General features: G+C 43.8%; 1 protein-coding gene across 3 annotated transcripts in view; it reads left to right on the top strand.

The window, feature by feature from the left end:
* MME (membrane metalloendopeptidase) overlaps window positions 1–16,586 on the top strand; it is an 82,613-nt gene extending 66,027 nt beyond the window's left edge. For all 3 annotated transcript variants that reach the window (XM_083613254.1, XM_083613252.1, XM_083613253.1), the window contains exons 18-23: window positions 2,310–2,429; window positions 4,000–4,133; window positions 6,321–6,386; window positions 9,825–9,920; window positions 11,880–11,956; window positions 14,532–16,586. In XM_083613254.1, the coding sequence (XP_083469380.1) occupies window positions 2,310–2,429; window positions 4,000–4,133; window positions 6,321–6,386; window positions 9,825–9,920; window positions 11,880–11,956; window positions 14,532–14,631 (593 nt within the window). In that variant the 3' untranslated portion in view covers window positions 14,632–16,586. The remainder of the gene's footprint in view (window positions 1–2,309; window positions 2,430–3,999; window positions 4,134–6,320; window positions 6,387–9,824; window positions 9,921–11,879; window positions 11,957–14,531) is intronic.
* The last annotated feature ends 5,742 nt before the right edge of the window (window positions 16,587–22,328 follow it).

The following is a 22,328-nucleotide window of genomic DNA, read 5'->3' as shown; positions in this document are numbered from 1 at the left end:
ATCCCAAGAGCTCCTGACGCTTCTTCACACACCAGTTTTAGGCCTCTGGTGTCATAGGCCTAGAGCTGTTTTCTTTCTGAAGAAGAACAAGCAGAATATCTTGCTTGAAATCATGGCTAAGTGAGGACAACCTTGACACAGCTGTGTGAAATTCATCTTAGTCACAGTTGGTGTGTAATCTGATGGACATTGAGGAAGAGAGCTTGGCCCTGTTGGAATAAGCTGAAATAGGTTGGAATATACTTTGAGTCAAAATGAAGCCACAAAACTTTAGGCAGCCATGAAGGGTTCTAGTGCAGCACAGCAAAATGCCGTGCTATGTAGAAGCAAGACAGAACGAAGCAGCACATTAGCAGGAATGCTTACTCATCCATTAACAAAAAGAGTTAGTTCCACCGTGCCCACATTCAGTGCATAAACATATTATGGCAAAAGTCTCTGTGGACATACTCAAGTTACAAGAATTTAGGAAATTTGGCTTCTATTCCTGGCAGTCTTTAAATGGGCAGCCGGGAAAAGAATTGCAATTCCCTCTTCACAGCTATATGGCTCGTGGATATGGGCAAATGTTTTACTAGTTAGGAAGGGGGAGCCTCATAGGAATAATTCTCATCTCTCTGGCATTGCTTGAGATTGCTCAAGTTTTGCAAATGTTATAAGCAAGCATTGGTTTGCTATGAAGTAGCTTAGAATAAACATCTCATCCATTAGAGTTGCATTTCTCTAAGAGAGTTAATAGCAGAACGTTTTGACACTTTCAAGGGCTGCAATGCAAAGTGAAGCAGTTCATAAAATTGCAAAGGAAACACAATAAGCCTATGTGTAGGGAATGGTGTATTTATTGTTGTGCGTACTTTTACCCTAAACCAATGTGTGGTGGAGGTAGTATGGGATTTAACCTCAAATCAATATAATTTTATTCCCTGAGGCAATGGTCACCTTCTGTTTTTCCTTGGTAAGCTGGTTTGTGCTTGCCAATCACAGCTTACAATTTGTAAAAACCGTGGGAAATGGAATGCCTCCATGGTGTATTGTCACAAGTTGGAATCAGCTCCCTTTCCTTTCTAAACAACCAACGATGGCAATACCCTAATTTTTGGAGGACCACAAGACAACAGATGGTTAGCGTGACCTTAGCAAAGGGTTGGACAAGCCAACAGTTGCTGGCTGCAACATCTGGACCAGTTCCTCTGAGAGTTGGGTGATTACGGAAGAAACATAATAGGTCCTGTTAATCAGATCCTGGAATTTCAGCTTGAAGCATCGGAGGAAAACTTATGCGAGCTATGGGACAGGAGAACTGCAATTTTGGAAAGCAGGATAGTTGAAAACAAAATACAAAACGAAAGAGTAGGCAATAGGCTGAGAAATGGAGTTGGAATCTGGGAAGTGGAGGAAACTGAAAGGAAGGGGAGGGATGGAAAACTCATGTTGTTGAGGGGAAACAGAGGGGAAACCACACCCATAGCTTATGGACAGGAGAGCCATTGTGCTCTAGGCAAGAAAGGAGTGGGTGGGCTTTGAAAACTCATGTGCCCCGAACCTGCAGGCCCAGAAAATAGCAATTGTTTCAGCATCATGCTGACTTAGGGTAGAAGGGCACATCCATAAATAATATGACCTTGTGGTCAGTGCAGATCATGTAGGTAAAAGATAGTATTGGACTCCATCAGCTAGCATGACCATAGACAGGGATAATGGGAACTGTAGTCAGTAACATCTGGGGGGAGGGCACAGATTCCCCAGCGCTGCCCTGGTATGTCTCTCTCATTTTCATAGGAAAGACTTAGGGAGGTATGCAGCTACCATGTCCCATCAGAGCAAGGATTTCCTCTTGTACAGTGGGGTGTTCCCACTCTCTTCCCCACGCATGTGTCCCACGTGCTCCCCAAATGTACTCCAGAGGTCCAGAGAGTTGAGTTGGGGAACTCCTAGAGCAGGTTTAAGAGGCAGGTAAGGAGAGGAGAGGGACAGAAAAATCCTTGCACTAATCGTGACATTCAATTACATCCTCGCACCATTGGCCCTACCTGCAGGGGTCACATAATTCACAGCTGTCCCCCTCCAGCCTTGGATGGCATCATGCTGTTGGATCCTGTACAGTTGAGCGTGCATTTGAAGGTCACCTGGTGATCAAAGAGGAAGACAAATTGGGTGGAAGGGGAAGGAGAGGTAGTTTGAATTAATCAGCCACACTGTTGGCTAAAATTTCCAGGGTGTTTATTTAATTGAGCTTGTGTTTTTGCAAATAGTTTGAACTGGTGCAAAAGATTAACTTGTCGTCTATGGTGTCCTATCTCTCTCTGCAGTCTTTCCTGCTGGCATTTTGCAACCACCTTTCTTCAGTGCAGCTCAGCCTAAATCCTTGAATTATGGTGGCATTGGCATGGTCATTGGGCATGAAATCACTCATGGCTTTGACGATAACGGTAAGAAAGAGAACTCATGTTTCACCATTGGTATTACTTTACCCGATCTGTATGGTGCATGAAGAGAGGCAATCCTGTTTTAATTTAATCAAGCCCTGTTTCTTGTGTGTGGCAGTGTGCTTTGCACCAGGAAAAAAAATCTCTATTATATATTTCCCAGGGGCTAAGGGTGGCTTTACATGTTACCAGAAGCACCAATTATTATTATCTTGTAAACAGCAAGTGTGCAAGGCCCTCGCTCCCGTGCTTCTTGGCATTTATTGCATTACATGATACTACCCATAAAACAGGGATGGGAACCAGTGGTCCCCATATGTTGTTGAACTCCAATTCCCATCAGCAGCAGACAGCATGGCCAATGACCAGGGATGAGGGAAGTTGTGATCTAGCAACCTCTAGAGGGCCACAGCTTCCCCACCCTTACCATAAAGCAAGATCCAAAGATTTATGCCAGCAACATAACATTTCCTCATTCACAACCAGCACCTTATTAACAAAGTAGCTGAATGAAACATCAGTCACGCCATGATGTCAAATATTCCTCTTTCCCCATCCCCCTGCATCTTTCCAAAAGGGATGATCTTGTGGTCCTGGCCAGCCACTGAACTGATTCCAAAGGAACGGTGAATGTGCAAATGGCAGCTTCCTGCCAACCACTGGATGAGCACATCATTGCCTACATTGGGAAACATTCTTGGGGAATGTTAAGGACCCCAGGTTCCTGAATCAAGCAGAGCACCTGGCTGGAATCAGATTAATCCATCAGAAAAGTCGAAGACCTTCATATTTTGTCTGATGTCACCATGCATTATGATATAAAGGTAAAGGGACCCCTGACCATTAGGTCCAGTTGTGAGCGACTCTGGGGTTGCGGCGCTCATCTCGCTTTATTGGCCGAGGGAGCCGGCGTACAGCTTCCTGGTCATGTGGCAAACATGACTAAGCCGCTTCTGGCGAACCAGAGCAGCACATGAAAACGCCGTTTACCTTCCCGCCGGAGCGGTACCTACTTATCTACTTGCACTTTGACGCGCTTTCAAACTGCTAGGCTGGCAGGAGCAGGGACCGAGCAACGGGAGCTCACCCCGTCGCGGGGATTCAAACCGCCAACCTTCTGATCGGCAAGTCCTAGGCTCTGTGATTTAACCCACAGCACCACCCACGTCCCTTACATTATGATATAACATTATACAAAAAGGATCGGCGATGGTGCTGAAAGTGAGCGGTGCTGGAGTCAAGCACTGCACATTCTACTGATGTTGGCTTGGAAGTGTGTGCTCATGGTGCAAACTCTTGTTGCTATCACTCAGTAGCAGATCCCCATATCTGACAATGGCCATGCATGCTGAGGGTGTTGGTATTGGAGTTCCCCAACATCTGGAGGGCAAAAGGTTCCTCAACCTGGTGCGTTCAATCCTAGATTCAATCCTTGGGACTTTAGCCTGAGTCCTTTCTGAGTAGGCAATATTGTTCCATGGACCAATAGTCAGCTACAGCACAAGGCAATTTCATATTTTCAGTGTCTTCAAGACTATCATTGCAAATTTCTTATGTGTATATGTTATTTCAGGTAGAAATTTTAATGAGAATGGGGACCTTGTAGACTGGTGGAGTCAAACATCTGCAACAAATTTTAAGAAGCAGTCTGAGTGCATGGTAAACCAGTATGGAAACTTCAAATGGGATCTGGCTGGTGGACAAAATGTATGTCCCTTCTTTCTTATTGAAATGCTTACATTTGAATGCACATTCTTTTCTTTTATTAGATGAAACATATTCCACATGGTAATGGAGGGAGATGTTGAGAGACTGAATAGCTTCAAAAGGAAACTTAACCATGTGAACTAACCTGTTGAAGGCCAAATTTAGTTTCCATTACTATTTTTATGTTTCTTTCATTTATGAATTCCTCCCAATGAGGCATCTCAAAGCAATTTACAATATAATAACATATATAAAACAGTTACGTAAAGGCAATTGCATATAAAAACAATTAACAATTATAAATCTAAGACCAGGTTAAAACAACAGGTCCAGTCAGGTCCGGTCCAGGACAGATTCTTTGAGATATCTTTGAGATAAACATTTTTGAAGACTTGTTGAAAGAGGAACATCTTTAGCAGGTGCCAAAAGCCAATAGAGAAGGCAGCTGTCTGTTATAGAATGGAAATTCCCAACGGCAGATACCAGCACACTCAAGGTCCAATTCCAACATCCTGCTGATTGGACATCCTGATAGGATGGTACCTGCAGGGTGCCCTTTCCTGCAAAAAGCTTGGTTGGGGTGAAACAATTTTTTAAGGTATCCTGATCCCAAGCTCTGTAGGGGTTTGCAAACCAGTGCCAGTGCCTTGAACCTAGCCCAGTAGCTAATTGGCAGCCGGTGCAATTCATTCAGTAGTGGCAGTAGTTGAGCCACCACACTTTGCACTTCCATAGAAGAAAGACATGTACATAGGTACAAATAACCCCTTACCTTTAGATGATTTGCATTCCTAGAGGTTCCTTTGCCAAGGTTCACAGCTAAAGTTGAAGAAAAAATGTTGCGGTTCAGATATATCATTAAATCATGGTCTAGTGTTATGTCTGTGAGCTTTTGGTTGCACATTAAGCCCTCCCATCTCATCTTCCTGTAAAGCAAGGATAACGAGATTGGCAGCATCCACTGGGCAAACCTCTCTAGGTTATTCCATCACTGAGAAGATCCTCTTCCTAGTGGTCACCCCTAGAAGTATAGGGTGACCACTAGGAAGAGGGTCTTCTCAGTGATGGAATAACCCAGAGAGGTTTGAACAAGGCACTTGGAGCAGGATCTCTCTAGAGGATAGGTTTCAAGTAGGTATATGCAGGAGAAGGCAATCTCACAAGTAACCTAATCACAAGCAATTAAGGCTTTTTTTAAAGTTAAAGCCAGCAGTTTACCCAGAAATGAACCGGGGAGCATCAGGTGTGATATAGTTGAAACACCCAGTCCCAATCAATATATTCCTGGCCCTATTCTGAACCAATTTCGGTTCCTAGCCTATTTTAAGGCCAACACACACAGCAATAATCTGAACAGGAGGTTTCCAGAAAGTGTGGCCAGCTCATTTCTATCCAGTTATGGTGGTTCCTGGTGTATCAGCCAAAGCGAGTTGATTCAGAACGGGAAGCAAAAGCTTTCAGTCTCCTCCTCATGGCCTCTCTGAAGGGAGGGAGGAGAGGGGAACGTGCACAAGTCAAAGGCTCACTGATAAAGCTCAGGCTAACTGCTGCTTGGGCACGTAGCACTAAACAATGGTTCAGTGTTGCATTCAAAGAAAGCCAATGGGACGTGTGGATCCAGAATTGGCCTTCACAGTCACTTACAAACTCACTGTTAAGACTGTGTTCATGGAAGACAATCTTATTCAGCTCCAAGTGATCGCCAAAGAAGAAGACGACTCAAAATAGAGAACGACAAAGAATCAGTAATTCAGCAAATCCTGTTTTGCTGAGGCTGGGGGTGATTGGAAGAAGTGGTAGCAGATCTCCCATGAAACCAAGACTCTTCCATAAAGGTCATGTCATGTGAAGTCTCAGTGAGGAGGGTCACATCAAGGTAAAAAACAGGTTCAGGATAAAGTAGCTGGACTTGGCAAGATGCGACCAGATACAGTCAGGCCTTACCAGCACCATGGAGAGCTCCCACTGAGCTCTGCTGGTTGTAGCTCTCCCCCTGTTGACAGTCATAGCCCTCTGGGTGTTGCCTTGTAGACTTCATATTCTACATTCCACATCTAGATGGTTGGGAATAATCCATTTTCTGACCTTCAAACCATGACTCATTGTTCTTCCAAGAATTTCATTCTGCACTCAGGCAAAAAAAAAAAAAAGTAAGTAGCATTTTCATTTCTTCCTTTTTCTCTGCAGCTCAGCGGAATCAATACCCTTGGTGAAAACATTGCCGATAATGGTGGCATTAGACAAGCATACAGGGTAAGAAATGCCCATTTTCTCTTACTTCATATGGTTGTTAGTTGGTGCAGATTCGTTAAAATGTTGGGTTGTTTGGGATTTTAATTAAAATATATATATATGCCACACAAGCTGCTTTATTAAACCCCTGAAGTTTAGTTACCTGGTCTTCAGGGCCTAATCTGTACTCATAAGAACATAAGAAATGGACCAACTTGTCCAGCATCTTGTTTTCACAGTGGCCAACCAGATGCCTATGGGAAACCCTCAAGCAGCACTTCAGTACAACTGAAGTCTCCCTCCTTATGCATGTTTCTTCGCTTCAAGACTACAACCCTCACTTCCTGCTTCATCCCCTGTCTCCCTCTCCTCTCCCTGTCCTTCATTCTCCCTCTTCAATAGGAAAACTTTAGAAAGAAAGTTAGGGAAAGAGAGTTAGAGAATTGTAAAGCACTCTGTGATCCTCAAATCAAAGGTAGTATCCAAATTTAATAAATATCTATTCATTTATTGCATGTACCACAATTTACCTCTTTTCATGGGAGGAAGGTCCAGTGGCTGGACAGGAAAAGAAGGCAGGGAATGGGAACCCGTGACCCACCAGACATTGCTGGACTAAAACTCCCATAATTCCTAACCATTGGCCATGCTGGGTAGTGCTGATAGCAGTTGTGAGTCCAACAATATCTGAACCAGATTCTCCATCCCTGATATAGATGAGTAACTGGGGTGAGTAAAAGGTAGATGGCAATCTACTGGTGGACCTCTGGGTGATCTGCAGTAGATCAACAAGCGTTTTTGACCACCAGTTGATTAACAATAGCAACAACAAAATGACTCCTCCTGTGCCCTAAAAAACCCCACTGTTGAACACAAGAAAACTTGGGGTGATGACCCAGAGTAGAGCTCTGTGTTGAGGAACAGTGAGTTCTGTTGAGTTCTGGTACTAAAACAAAAGATGCCGCCAGGTTCCTGGCCTCACAATTCTTTAATTCTAAGTGAGTAGGTTTGTGCTTTTGCATCAAGCACTGGTTCAAGGTTCCGGGAGAAAGGAAGTAGCTCCTGCAAGCCTTCAGTCTGCCCAGCCCTGATTCAAAGCAAGGGTGAGTAGCACAGTGCCCAGGTGGCTTGTTACAATACTGAAAATCCTAGGTATCTAAAAAAAGAAATTGTATAGTTGGTTGCATTTGTAAATTTGCAAATGCAACATATATCATGAAAGGAGAAAGGGGAGCACGAGTTATGCTCCTCTTTCCCCATTGCCTCAGAATTTCCACTTCCATTTATTGGCAACTCATTCATACCATGCCTCACACTTTCTGTCCTTCTAAGCTACAATTATGCTTCTTTTGTGGGATTTGGAACGCCATTAAACAAAATTACCAAACGTAATTTTGATGAGTCAAATCAATAGGGTCCCCACCAAAGCTATATACTAAGAATTTTCCAACTTTCCACAGTTGTCCAAAAATGAGGACTATAAGAGCCAACTCCTTCTTCTTCTTCTTCTTCTTCTTCTTCTCCTCCTCCTCCTCCTCCTCCTCCTCCTCTCATTATCATCATCATCATCATCATTGCTCTGCTTGTGGAAGTTGCTTTTAGGCTTTGCTACTTAAATTCCAATTCCATGCAGACTTGCTGAGACCCTTCAGAGCAGACTACCTCAACCAGATGTTTTGAGACTATAATTCCCATCATCCCTGACCACTGGTCCTGCTAGCTAGGGATCATGGGAGTTGTAGACCAAAAATATCTGGAGGGCCAAGGTTGAGGAAGCCTGCTCCAGAGTATCTACATCTAAAAAGCAAAATTGTGTGGGTTTCTCAGGAAGAAATGAGTTATGACATTTCCATAAACTAAACTACATGCACACAACTCAGATTTGACATGAACAAGAAACAGGGTGGTATTCAGCTAAGTTTTATTCAGAGGACACCCCCTTAGCATGAATGGACCTAACTTAGTTGTGTGTCTTGGGAAGAATGTTTCTTAATGAGGTGGGAAGCTTGGACTTTCACTGTGGCGTTCAGCAAGAATTGGGCAAATGTTGTGGTAGGTAAATAAATAGTGCTAAAAAATAAGGAAAGCAAATTCTCTCTGTGAAATACAGTTCCGATGTGAATCTTTCTCAAGGGCAGCCAAGGAAAAAACAGTTCCTCCCTTCTATTCTTGTTATCTTAATTAAGAGTACAGAACACACAGTAATTATTAGCCAAATGTCCAGGACAAAGTGCATTCTAGTAAGAACCACACTGTCATTCTTTGCTTGTACTGAGATTATGGCTCTTTTATCTTTCATTTACGTTTTTCAGAAGTTTTCCCAAGTGCGTAGTCACAGTAAAGCAAGATGAACTATCCCAACATAAGAGACATAAAAGCCATCTTCCTTCCATGTGGTTTTTATACTAGTATAATGTGATTCCACAGCATACAGGAAACCATTTTTACTAATGGGTCCCAGTGCGTTGTGAGTCATGCGATATCTTCCGCAAGGGGAAACTGACTTGCTTTTAAATTTCTCTTTATACTGTGCTGGAGGAGTTGTGTGGCATCCACATATATTCTGAAGGTGGCACCGTGCCATCTTTATGCTCACATTGTGATCCCTGCACTCTGAAGAAGCACCCAGCAGGGATGAAGTTTCTGCTCATCAGCTGATGAACACAGCTGTTTTGGAATGGTCATATTGCTTTGTTTCCAATTGGTTATGTTCTGTAACTTCCTGCTGAAATCCCATAACCTTTTCATACCATGTTGTCTCTGTCTTTGTCCTGCTTTCTTTGTGCTATAGCCCACCCCCCACTGGCCGATAAAAAGGTGGCAGCTTTGGAGAAGAATTGTAGGGCAACTAATAACACATAATAATAATAATAATAATAATAATAATAATGGTAAAGGAACCCCTGACCATTAGGTCCAGTCATGACCGACTCTGGGGTTGTGGTGCTCATCTCACTTTACTGGCCGAGGGAGCCGGCGTACAGCTTCCGGGTCATGTGGCCAGCATGACTAAGCCGCTTCTGGCGAACCAGAGCAGTACATGGAAACGCCATTTACCTTCCTGCCAGAGCGGTACCTATTTATCTTCTTGCACTTTGACGTGCCTTTGAACTGCTAGGTTGGCAGGAGCAGGGACCGAGTGATGGGAGCTCACCCCGTCACAGGGATTCGAACCGCCGACCTTCTGGTCGGCAAGCCCTAGGCTCTGTGGTTGAACCCACAGCACCACCTGCGTCCCTCAAATAATAATAATAATAACCACTAATTCACTATTGTTGGATCAAGAACATGTTGGCATAATGTTCCTGGAGGTGCCCAAAGACAAGGACATGAAGTGGCAGCAACCAGAAATCTTATGATTTCTCCTTCCCTAGTTTTGCGCTTGATTCTCATTGCAGTTCGAGCTGGTTGGATTTCACAGTGGCCATCATCTCTCTTCCCTTCCTCTTCCTTTGGCAGGCCTATGAAAAGTTTGTAGAGAAGAATGGAGAAGAGAAGCTGCTCCCCGGACTCGACTTCAACCATAAGCAGCTGTTCTTTCTGAACTTTGCACAGGTATTATACTCTGCTTGACTGAAAGCTTTGGAAATTATTTTGAGTTGCAATTTCACAGTTAAGTTGGAAACAGCAGGCTGGCTTTTCTCCTTTTAATGTGAACTGGCAGAATTGCTAAATCAAGCAGCCTTCATGGCAGCAGGGCCGAGAGGAGAGTGGCCTGTCAGATTAAGTTAATCGCAGCTAAGTGCACGGAGGCATCCAGGAGGTGAGTCTGTAAAGCGCAGTTAACGTGTGGTCATGTACTACTGCCAAGATGGAACCTGCTCTCTGATTTCCTGAAAATTTCCTTCCCTGCAGAAAAATGGTTCTGTTTCTCTTCCTCATTCTGGTGGCTCTGTAGAATGTCTTTATGATTTCCATAGGTGCTGAGCTTCCCTTTCCACTGTGAGGTGGCTGAGGGTGGTGGCTGGGTGTTTTTCTTTCCATTAAACGTTTATCCCAGTGCCTTGTAGCGTCCCTGCTTGCACTGTTACCTCATGACATATTCCTCTGGGCTTTAATTGAAGTGCAGGAATCTACATAGAATCATAGAATTATAGAGTTGGAAGGAATCCTGAGGACCATCTAGTCCAACCCCCAACAATGCAGGAATATGCAGCTGTCCCGTACGGGAATCGAACTTGCAACCTTGGTGATATCAGCACCGTGCTCTAACCAACTGAGCTACCCATTGCTAGATAACAAAGGCTGCCTACTGAACTCCTGAAGCTGATGCACTTGCTGGTTTTGCTTCTTTAAGCTAAATAATTCCTTTTAATTTTTTAAAAAATCTGTACTGAAATTATATATATATATATATATATATATATATATATATATATACAGTGGTGCCCCGCAAGACGAATGCCTCGCAAGACGAAAAACCCACTAGACGAAAGGGTTTTCCGTTTTTCGATGCGCTTCGCAAGACGAATTTCCCTATGGGCTTCCTTCGCAAGACGAAAGCCCATAGGGAAATCTCCAGGACAGCGGGGAAGCGCAGCGCGTCTTCCCCACTGTCCTCGGACCTCCCCCGAAGGCTGGCGGTGGGGCGGAGAGACCTCCTCCCTCCGCCAGCCTTCGGAAGACTCCTCCGAAGGCTGGCGGTGGGGCGGAGAGACCTCCTCCTGCCGCCAGCCTTCGGAAGGCTGCTCCGAAGGCTGGTGGCGGGAGGAGGTCTCTCCGCCCCACCGGCAGCCTTCGGAAGGCTGCTCCGAAGGCTGGCGGTGGGGCGGAGAGACCTCCTCCTGCCGCCAGCCTTCGGAAGGCTCCTCCAAAGGCTGGCGGTGGGGCGGAGAGACCTCCTCCTGCCGCCAGCCTTCGGATGGCTGTCCTGAAGACTTGCGGTGCGAGGAGGGTTTTCCTTCCCACCGCCAACATTCAGAATGCTGTTCTGAATGTTGGCGGTGGGGAGGAAAAACCCTCCTCCCACCGCAAGCCCCGGGAACAGAGGAGAAGCGCTGCACGCCTTCCCCTCTGTTCCCGTACCTGTCCTGAAGGCTTGCGGTGGCGAGAAAAACCCTTCTCCGCACCGCCAGCCTGGCAAGCGGTCTCCATAGGAACGCATTAATTGATTTTCAATGCATTCCTATGGGAAACCGTGCTTCGCAAGACGAAAAACTCGCAAGAAGAAAAAACTTGCGGAACGAATGAATTTCGTCTTGCGAGGCACCACTGTATGTATATGTATATATATATATATAAAATTTCAGTACAGATATATATATGACTTCACTTTAAAAAACAATTCGAAGAAGAAGAAAAGCTGCATGGGACACAGCCTTTCCACATCCCCACTACAGGGAAATACAGCTGAAGTTTATGCCACAATACGTTTTGTTAGTCTTTGAACCGTGTGGCAGGTAATGTGCTACAATTGCAACATGACCAATGCTCTGGAAATCAAAACTAACATGTCACTGCTTTTAAATAATCATTTCTGCAATATATTTTTTTTGTGTGTGTATTCTTTTAAAGGTATGGTGTGGGACATACAGGCCGGAATATGCTGTCAACGCTATTAAAACAGACTCCCACAGCCCAGGCCAATTCAGGTTAGTATTTTAAAACATCCATTTTCTTAAACAGTTTTTTTAAAAAAAAAACAAAACACCATACATACACAAACACACACACACAATGCACACCTTTCTCACAAAAGTCAACAGCATAGTTAAACATGTTAATCTTTAAGACTCTTTGTCATACAGTACCATATTTTTCCGTGTATAAGACTAGGTTTTCCCCCTAAAAAACAATGTCAAAAATTAGGGGGTGTCTTATACTCTGGGCCATCTCCCCCCATTTTCTTAAACCTGAGTCCCCCAAAATAGGGGGCGTCTTATACATGGGGACGTCTTATAGACGGAAAAATACAGTAATTGTTAACTGCCCACAAGAGAGCTTTGGGAAGCAGATGCGAGGGCTCTGACGGGGTCACAGAATCCTCTCCCTTCCTTCCCAAAGCCTAGTTAGCACTTTCCCACCTTTGGGAAGGAGGTGTGAAGGCTCTAGGACCCTGCCAGAACCTTGTGCCTCCTTTCCAAAGCCAGTCACCTTCTGACCCACCCACAAGGGCGGGGTTTGGCCTCGCACATGGCACCATATTACCCAGGTCCACCACTGACACATTCCCTGCATTCTAAGATGCTTGTTTCTAGGGCAGAAGACGTGGGTTCAAATGGCTTCCACCACATGTTTTTTAATGTCTGCTTCCTGGAACAATTTGTGTTTCATCAAAGTGTGGGAGAGCAGCAACTGTCTCCACCCTTTCAACGGTACACAACAATACTACTACCACCCAAACAGCAAATGTCTCTTTGGGTAGCAGTAGTACTGTGTGGAGAGCCACACAAAAATTCAGCCTTAGAAATGTGTTCATCGTACCTGAACAGGTTTAAAAAAATCCAGTTTGCAATGCATACATTGATTACCCATCATAAGACATCGGTTTCTCCATCCTGTTCTGAGTTCACAGGATGGTCCAGATAAATATCATTTGAGAAATGCAGTGTTCTATTAAATCAAAGTGGATTAATAATGGAAAATATAAAGATATTGTGATAGATGAGTGAATGCCTTTGTGCTGCTATTATACAATTCTGAGCCTATGCTTTTACCTACCTGGTATACTTCTCATCAGTATTCCTTTTATTCCGTTTTTGCAAATGCTCACTTTATCAGTATACCCTGCATAACCAAACATTTATTGAATGCATCAACTGTTCCTGAAGCTGGCCTCAGAATGGTATTTTCATGTGGTTGTGCTCTCAAGGCTTTGTTGTTGTTTTTCCAGGAAATCTGCGACTTTCTCCCTGATGCAATTATATTCCAAAATCCTACACTCAGCTGAATTTCTCAGCTACAGTGTTTGCTTTGGATGGGGCAGTTCCCAGGACATTTGCCTGGTGTGCCTTTTATCCACTTGCATTGCTGATTCATTCTTTGAGATCATTGTATATCTTTTGTTTGGACACGGTTTAGCGTTCCGTAACAAGCACTGCATTTCATTACTGACGAGACAGCTGTAAATATATACACTCCACTTTGGACAACTCATTCAGCCAATAGTAACTGTTGCAACCACTGGGTAGTCATTCCTAGTGGTGAGTGGGAGGGCATCATCACTTAAGCATTGTGGGGTAGCAGCGTTTATTTCCTTCTTCCTTGGTAATCTATGCGAGGAAAAGAATGCACAGGTCTCCTGGCCTGCCTTTATGCTATATGTTCCAGCTCCCAGTTCCTAGTTGCCTTTCTGCAAAGACATTGCCCCGTGCACAGTAGGAACCAGCTCTGGGGAGTCCTTGCAATGACAGCCACATTGCAAAGAAGTTAGTTGCTTTTAAAAAACGTATATTTCATGGAACTCCTGCATACCAAGTCAGACAACTGGTCCATCTAGCTCAGTAGTGACTGGCAACAGCTCTCCAGTTTTTCAGACTCATATCTCTCCCAGCCTAGGACCCACGTACCTACGGGACTGCCTCTCCTGGTATGCCCCATGGAGGACCTTAAGGTCCACAAATAACAACACTTTGGAGGTCCTGAGCCTCAAGGAGGTTAGATTGGTTTCAACTAGGGCCAGGGCCTTTTTAGCACTGCCCCCGACATGGTGGAACGCTCTGTCACAAGAGACTAGGGCCCTGAGGGATTTGACATCTTTCCGCAGGGCCTGCAAGACAGAGCTGTTCTGCCTGGCCTTTGGTTTGGACTCGGTCTGACCCTTATGTTTCCCTTCCTTTATGGTCTTGATTTATCAGCTATTTTAAAATGAGGCTGCATTTTAAATTGCATTTTAACCTGTATTTTAAATTGGGGTTCCCCCCCTCTCTTTTTCCCCTATTATATTTTTACTGTGATTTTATTGGTGTTAGCTGCCCTACTAGCCAGGGAGGGTGGGGTATAAATAAAAAATTATTATTATTATTATTATTATTATTATTACTACTACTACTACTACTACTACCTGAAGGTGCTGAGGACTGAAACTAGGATCTTCTTCACACAGTGCTAAGATGCCATAGTCGTCTTCCTATAAACTCTATGCTTCCTGAGCAAGCAGCAGAATTTGCTGCCCTGGGTGTAGTTATTTATGAAGCAGAACTAACATATTCTCATCTTGTTTTAAAGGGTCCTAGGAACACTGCAGAACACAGCAGAGTTTTCTGAAGCCTTTAAGTGTACCAATGCGGAATACATGGACCCCGTGAAAAAGTGCCGCGTTTGGTGATGAAGCTACATAGAGTGGACTCGAAGGAGGAGAAGCTTTCCAGAAATCGAGACTGTTTTGAGGATAGCCGGAGTGGATGTCACAAAAAAGGAACGATAACAGAGACATACCAAGCGATGCATTTTCTAGAAAGGGAGGAGGAGGAGAAAACCTCGCTAAGGCAGCGACTGCCAACAATTACTCTGGCGAAACTTGGGAAATGATAAATCACTGCATACTTAAAGGTTTTTCATTTCTTTTCCCCACAATGATCTTACCATTTTAATCCTGCTTTCCATTTAGCCTGCAGATTCTATTTCATGTTTTACCCTTTCCATCACCACGTTTTTCTGTGAAAGTGAGTCCCACTGATTCCAGTGAAACTTGTTTCCAGGAAAGCGCATTCAGCCTTAATGACCTGCCGTCCCGTGAAGGTGTTCCGATATTTATAAATCAGACGAAAGAAGGAAGCACCAAGTCACACATTAGCTTGGACATGTGTCAAGTGAGTCAAAAGCCTACGATGTAGTTTCTCACACATCTCCTATTACGGCTGGCCTGCTTCACCAAATGCTTGTGTCTCCCAATGTGGCCTTGGGAACTGCAGGGCCTGGAGGAAAAAAGAACCCTATAAGGGACCCTAGCGATTTGCCATTTGTAAATGCTCAAAACTCAGTGCACCCTTTAAAAAAAAAAGTGATTTGCATCTAGACAACACCAATGGCCCCAGCCATAGTGGCAGAAAGCTTGTCACACGTAAGGAATTTCTGTATTTACAACAAAAGACATGCACGATCAGCAGGGAACAGGTGAGCGTTCCAATACAGGTGAGATGTGGAACCATATGTGAGATGGCAGTGCTTGCCTGCAAACATCTGCTTTTGCGTGCTGTTTCTTGAGAGGTTGTGGTTGGCACTGTCCTGTGCTCTGTTTTGACATCCACAATCACTGGATGAAGGCAAAGCCACCAGGTAGATCTTCTCCTTCCTCACTACTGTTTTCATCCTCATGGGAGGCAGGTAGTGGTGCAAAGCGCTTCTGACTTACATATTACATATGGATCCCTTGCCCATACAAGACGTCTTCACCCTGTGGACTCGTCTCCAAGCTTTCTTCTGTTTCTTTTCCTTTTCTTTTTTCTTTTTTTGTGAAGCCATCTTCATGAGAACAACCCAAAGACGAAAGTGTAATCTACTTAAGGGATTAACTGTTGACCAAATTTATTGTTTGCTGCTTTCCAGCCAAAACCTATACTGTAGATAATTTATGAATTTTTTTAGCATATGTTGTAATCACTGCAGTTGTAATCAAAAACTCCTTCATGTTTTTTCTAAGATTTTCCTGCTTTTTTTCAAAACTTTGTCTTTTTTTTTTCCAAAGAAGAGGATGAAAAAAGTATTTGTAATAATATATATGACCATACTTTTTATATTTAATTCTGAATTATACCGGACATGAATTGTTATATATTATTACAATGGGTGCATTTTGTTAGAGTGTCGAGGTTCAAACCATTCAACAGATGATTAAGTCTCAACACAGAGATCTCTACTAATAAGATATACAGACTGACTGACTGGTTTTGAGAAGAACTTCTAGAAGCTGGTTCTACAAATGTTAGGACTTTCAAATGTAGCACAAAAGTTGCTTGTGATTCCTTTGAACCAACAGGACATTTTGCTTCAGTAATAATGGTGCATACGTAGGCATTTACATTATGTGGACCCTTACTAGTGATAAGTCTTTTAAATCTGCTACAATAGTTTTCAAATGCCCTCCTGCAGGTGGCCAAGGAACCTGCTGCTTCTGGCACTGAAACACACAGATCTTTCCAAATAAATTACTACTTGATACCTCAGATGACTCGAATGGGTCCATTTCTGAGCATTTGAGGACTGCCTGTGCAAATTCTTTCTTTTCATGTTTGTCTTCTGATAAAGCATTGTGATAATTAAATTTAAGCCACGTGTCCCTTATTGCCTGTACTGTTGCAGTACATCTTTGCTTGGCATGGAAAGGTGTCTCACACACACACACCACACACACACACTCATTTGACACTATTGTTGGAGGAAAGTGGCTCTTGGAGCATGCCCTGTACATGGGATTACACAGCTTTCTTTGGCGGAAGAACGATCAGATTCATTGCCATGATTTCTGAGATTCAGAAGCTGAAATTCCACATGCCATCATAAATCTCTTCAATGTGCATTGAGTGATGATTTGGAAAATTTCGACTTCTGCTTGCAGTGAAGGTGTCTGGTGACCTGCTTCTATTGGCTGCCCTTTTCTTTCATTTTCTTTTTCAGGCTCCAGTGCCATCTCATTTTGTCAAATGAGCATGTTACACCTCTCCAGCAATACTTAGTGTGGGGTGCGTCCTTAGGTCTGAACTTTTCTAAACTCCAAGGAGTACCTGTGTCACCTTAGTATTGTTTTGTTTGATCCTCATGCCTGTGGACAGAAACCCTCTGAGATCGAAGGCTAAGGATCCACCTTGCAGACCAGAATAGTCACTGGGGTTAATGTGTTTCAGTAATCTGCTTTAGCAGAAGTTCAGTCCCATCCAAAACAAATTAAATAGCATTTATAAATGGGCAGAGGAACTTCCCACTAACAGCACCTCTTTATGGCATGCAATGACCTTCAGTTTATTGAGTTGACATAGGGAACCAGGTGCATATCTTAAGAACGCCCACCTCCCTCCAAGTTTTAGACCAACTCCTCATGAGTAATTATATTTCAAGCCAACTCTATTTTAACACACTTGTGGCTGAATGTCTGATGATTACATTGCTATAGTAACCATCAGGTAAAACATGTCCTTGAAACTCACTGTATTGTTCCAATTCAACCTAATAAGACCTAAAAAAAATTATTTATTGGATTAGTTCTAGAAATTATATTTATTAGATTCAATTCAATCCAGTAAATGACTCAGGTCACCTTCAGACTCTCAGTATTTTGTGGGCTGAAAATTGTACATCTGCACAATTAAAGTGCATTATTTGTGTCACCTTGGCACAGAAAATCCACTTTATTTTATTTATTTATTGTAAAAACAAACCAGAACTTTTGTGGTTGGGAAAGTAATAGTGAAATACCTTGACAAGTGTGGGAGGAACAAATGATTAATGAAAGATCTTATATATATTCCTTGATCTGGGCAGAATGATTGGCTCGAAGATAAATTAATCTGTCAAATTAGGTTTCCCTCAGTTTCTCATTTTTCCCATCTTAAATTCAGTTCTTCACATTTCCACATCATTTTTTTTTTTAAAAAAACAACCATTCTCATGAAAACTCAGCAATGTTTTAGGGTGAATCTCTCCCTCACATACACGTTTTTGTATGCAATTCTGCCCAGTAGGCACAATTATTCAAGCCATTTACCCATATATATTGCATTTTTGTATGTTATTTTCATGAATATATGTGTTGCTATGCACACTTTATCCTAGTATATGCACTGTTGTACGCACTGCTTGCCTGGAGACCTGCACTGCAAAATTCAGAGAAGTGTGAATTTTGAAGGATGGCTCTGTTGTGATTTGCACCCTGTATCAGGAAGCACAAATGACATAGGTTCACATTTAAATGAGAACCGAACTAAATTCCACAGGGTGCTCATTCATTCTGGAGAAAAAGTAACAAGTGGGGTGCTGCAGGATTCTGACCTGAGCCCATTGTTGTTCCAACATCTTTACAGTATAAATGACTTGGATGAAGGAATTGGGTGGGTGCTCATGAAATTTGCAGATGACACCAAACTGGGAGGGGTAGCTAATACCACAGAAGACAGATTCAGAATTCAAAATGACAGGCTAGAATGTGTGCAGAGGACTACCAAGATGATCAAGGGTCTGGAAGCCAAGGCTTATGAAGAACGGTTGAGAGGGTTGAGTACGTTTAGCCTGGAAAAGAGGAGACAGAGATGAGACATTCTAGCTATCTTCAAATATCTAAAGGACTGTCACACACAAGATGAAGCAAGCTTGTTTTCTCCTGCTCCGATGGCTTCAAGTTACAAGAGATTCCAACCAAACGCCAGGAATAACTTTCTGGCAGTAAGGTCCCTTTCAACTCTACAATTCTATGATACTCCTCTATCCCTAGACATGATGGACCTCAGAGGGAATGTTGTTCAGAGTGCCTTTGAGTACTTTGTTCACACTTTCTAAAATAGAGGTCCAAAAAGTTCCTATCAGGACAAGCAACCTGCTGAGGGGAAACATGGAAGGAGCACATGAGCCTTGCTTCATGGCCTGGGCCTTTCAGCTGCTCTGTTTCAATTGACCCTCAAAGCCCAAGGTTGAGGACTTGAATGAAGAGCCGGTTCATAGACTTCAGCATGCTTATTTTCTCCACATGATCTCATACACAGAATCACAGAAGCCATTTGCAGCAACGCTGGTGTGAAGCAGGTGGACCACCACACACAAACACTCAGCCAGCAGCTGCTTCTGAAATTGCCACTATATTTTCCCCATGCCATAAAGACAGAATTGGCTGTGCAATTAAATCCACTTAGTGACATCAACACTTTTCTCCACATTGTTGGTTATCTGCATGCAAAACAGCATGAAAAAAATGTGTGCATATATGAACTAGACTGGATCTCGACACATAAAAAAAGTTTCGGGAAAACGCATTGTAAACCTCATAAAGGGAAATCACGTTGCCAAAAAATGGAACTCCACAGCGCCATCTGGTGTCAGTGTTAAAGGTACCCCTGCCTGTATGGGCCAGTCGTGTCCGAGTCTAGGGTTGCGCGCTCATCTCGCTCAAGAGGCCAGGAGCCGGTGCCATCCGAAGACACTTCCAGGTCACGTGGCCAGTGTGACTAAGCTGCACTGGCGAGCCAGCACACGGGAACGCCGTTTACCTTCCTGCTATAAAGTGGTACCTATTTATCTACTTGCACTTAATTGTGCTTTCGAACTGCTAGGTGGACAGGAGCTGGGTCCGAATGACGGGAGCTCACCCCGCCACGGGGATTCGAACCGCCGACCTTACGATCAGCAAGTCCTAGGCACTGAGGTTTTACCCACAGCGCCACCCGCGTCCTGGTGTCAGTGTTATAACACGTTTAAAACACTTTTTCTTTACTAATGTAGCTGAGTCTCTAGATGTAAATGCCACCAACATATGGAAACTAAAGAACCATTCTGCTCTGAAGTGCAGATGCCAGGTTTATTGGATTTTCATGATTTGGTGCACTTTTGTGCAGATGAAAACAGTGATGCATCAAGACAGAAGGAAAAGCTGAGAAATCAACCTTGGGACTGAGGAACTCAGACCTCAGACAAAACTTAAGGAAGTAAGGAAGTACTTGTAGTATCAGGCCAAGGGTCCATTGACTCCAGCACTCTATTCTCACAGTAGCGGGAGACGCGCGCTCTAGGGAGCATTTCCCACAGCAGCGTGGGGATCTATGTGGATCCCAGTTCAGCTACTGATTGATTGATTGATTGTGTGACTGCAGAAATGGATAAAAGCCCCCCATTCTAACAATGACTATCATCAGTGCTGGTAAGAATTTTTAAAAAATTTTCTTTTTATCACCTACAATACTGTTTTATTTATTTTATAGTACAGTACATTGATTATTGCTTTCATTTCACGGATCTATGGTCTTGTTAGATAGTAAAATCCATGTTAAATTGCTGATTTAGGGGTTGTTTTTAAAAGTCTGGAACGGATTAATCCATTTTGCATTGCCTTCTATGGGAAAGCGCGCCTTGGTTTAAGAACGCTTTGGTTTAAGAACGGACTTCTGGAACGGATTAAGTTCGTAAACCAAGGTACCACTGTACATTGAATTACTTAACAGTCCGTGCCATGTTTAGAACTAGCTGAAGGAAAGGCTATGGCTGCAGTGTTAATTTCAGTACAACAAATAAGCCTATCAAGAACAGCAGTTGTAGTCAAATCCAGAGAGTTTGTTACAGGGCAGTAGGTCCCAGAGGTGCCGGGTTGCCCCCAAGATTGGCGGGGCTGGCGCATGTTGCGTGCTGGTGAGAGTATATGCGCGACACGAAACATCGCACACGTCTCCTGGCAGTGTGCAGGCCAGCTAAGTCACTTCCGCTAAGTCACACCGGTCCCAGCAGCATCGAGAGACGCTGTTCAGGTCGGTGCGACCTCGCACCAGGCCTTGCCAGTCCCCATGGTGTCTCCCATGGTGCCGCCTTCTGTGATGGGCCCATCAACACAGGGGAAGGGGGTCTGGGCCCCCTTCAAACAAATACTGAGGGGACTGAAGAAACCTCCGCTCCCTGGTAAGTTGGCGCACCTGGTAAGTACAAACATGGGAGACAAGTGACTGAATCCTGAGACAAGGCAATCATTGCGTCTCCAACCAATTCCCACTCCCCTTCTCCTTTTAAGCTCGCCCCCTGCTTGCTGCTCTGGACTACACTTTAATAATAATAATAATAATTTATTATTTATACCCCACCCATCTGGCTGAGTTTCCCCAGCCACTCTGGGCGGCTCCCAATCGAGTGTTAAAAACAATACAGCATTAAATTCTAAAAACTTCCCTAAAAAGGGCTGCCTTCAGATGTCTTTTAAAGAGAAGATAGCTGCTTATTTCCTTCACATCTGATGGGAGGGTGTTCCACAGAGCGGGCGCCACTACCGAGAAGGCCCTCTGCCTGGTTCCCTGTAACCTCACTTCTCACAATGAGGGAACCGCCAGAAGGCCCTCAGAGCTGGACCATCAGAGATGGGGGTGGAGATGCTCCTGGACAGAGGCCGTTTAGGGCTTAAAAGGTCAGCACCAACACTTTGAATTGTGCTCAGAAACATACTGGGAGCCAATGCAGATCTCTCAGGACCGGTGTCCTCCTCACCATAGTGGGAAGGCGTGGTGTGGACTAATGGTCTGTCAGGAGATACTACAGCTTCCTTGTCTCATGATCAACAACACATTTAAAGGGATGGGTACCTTTGGTGCCCAAATGTACCCATGACTGGGGTGGGGGGAGGCGAACATTAGTATGTTGCCACAGTTGTTACAGGCTACTCTATTTCTCATAAATAGAGATGGTCTGCATGTAGCAAATATGTCAATCGCAAATGCAGTTGTTACTGGACTTGGACTGCCTTTGATTTATTCCCCTAATTTGCAATTTAGTTTGCAATTCAACATTTGTAATTGGTATTTGGCTCATGCCCTTTGGAGCAAGCAAGGTCACTGCTAATTAATGTATTTTGTAGGCCAATGCATGGCAGGCTAATTGCTAGAAGCATCTCTTACAACAACAGGAAGCGGGGAGTGCAATGGAGAGGCACGCTACAGCGTGGGATGACCCCCAGATCTTCAGTGTTCTGCACACACATTTGCAAACACTTCCAGGAAATCGCAGCTGCTTCGGCTGATCAGTTACTGTATCAGGCTACATACTCAATTCTCGGTTTTGACATTTGATTCATGCCACCAGGGCTGCCCAAACAAGCCGAGACCTTTGGAAAGCAGCCAAAAATCACAGACCAAATATATTTACTCTGCGTCCCATTCAGGTCTATGAGACAGAGAAGGCCTAATACTTTTCCCATGACAGGACCCGGTAATAAACACAGGGAAAACACAAACAATAGTCTGAACAAGGGACACATTTTATTAATAATAAGGGAAATGAGAAGTGCAGGCAGCTAATGTAAAACTCAACCTTGAATGAGCCAAAACCTGCCCATTCCAAGGGGCATGACAA

The sequence above is a fragment of the Podarcis filfolensis genome (genome assembly GCF_964270895.1).
Source record: "Podarcis filfolensis genome assembly, chromosome: 5".
NCBI lineage: Eukaryota > Metazoa > Chordata > Lepidosauria > Squamata > Lacertidae > Podarcis > Podarcis filfolensis.
Note: the sequence above shows the minus strand (reverse complement) of the source record. Positions and strands in the feature narration are given on the sequence as shown.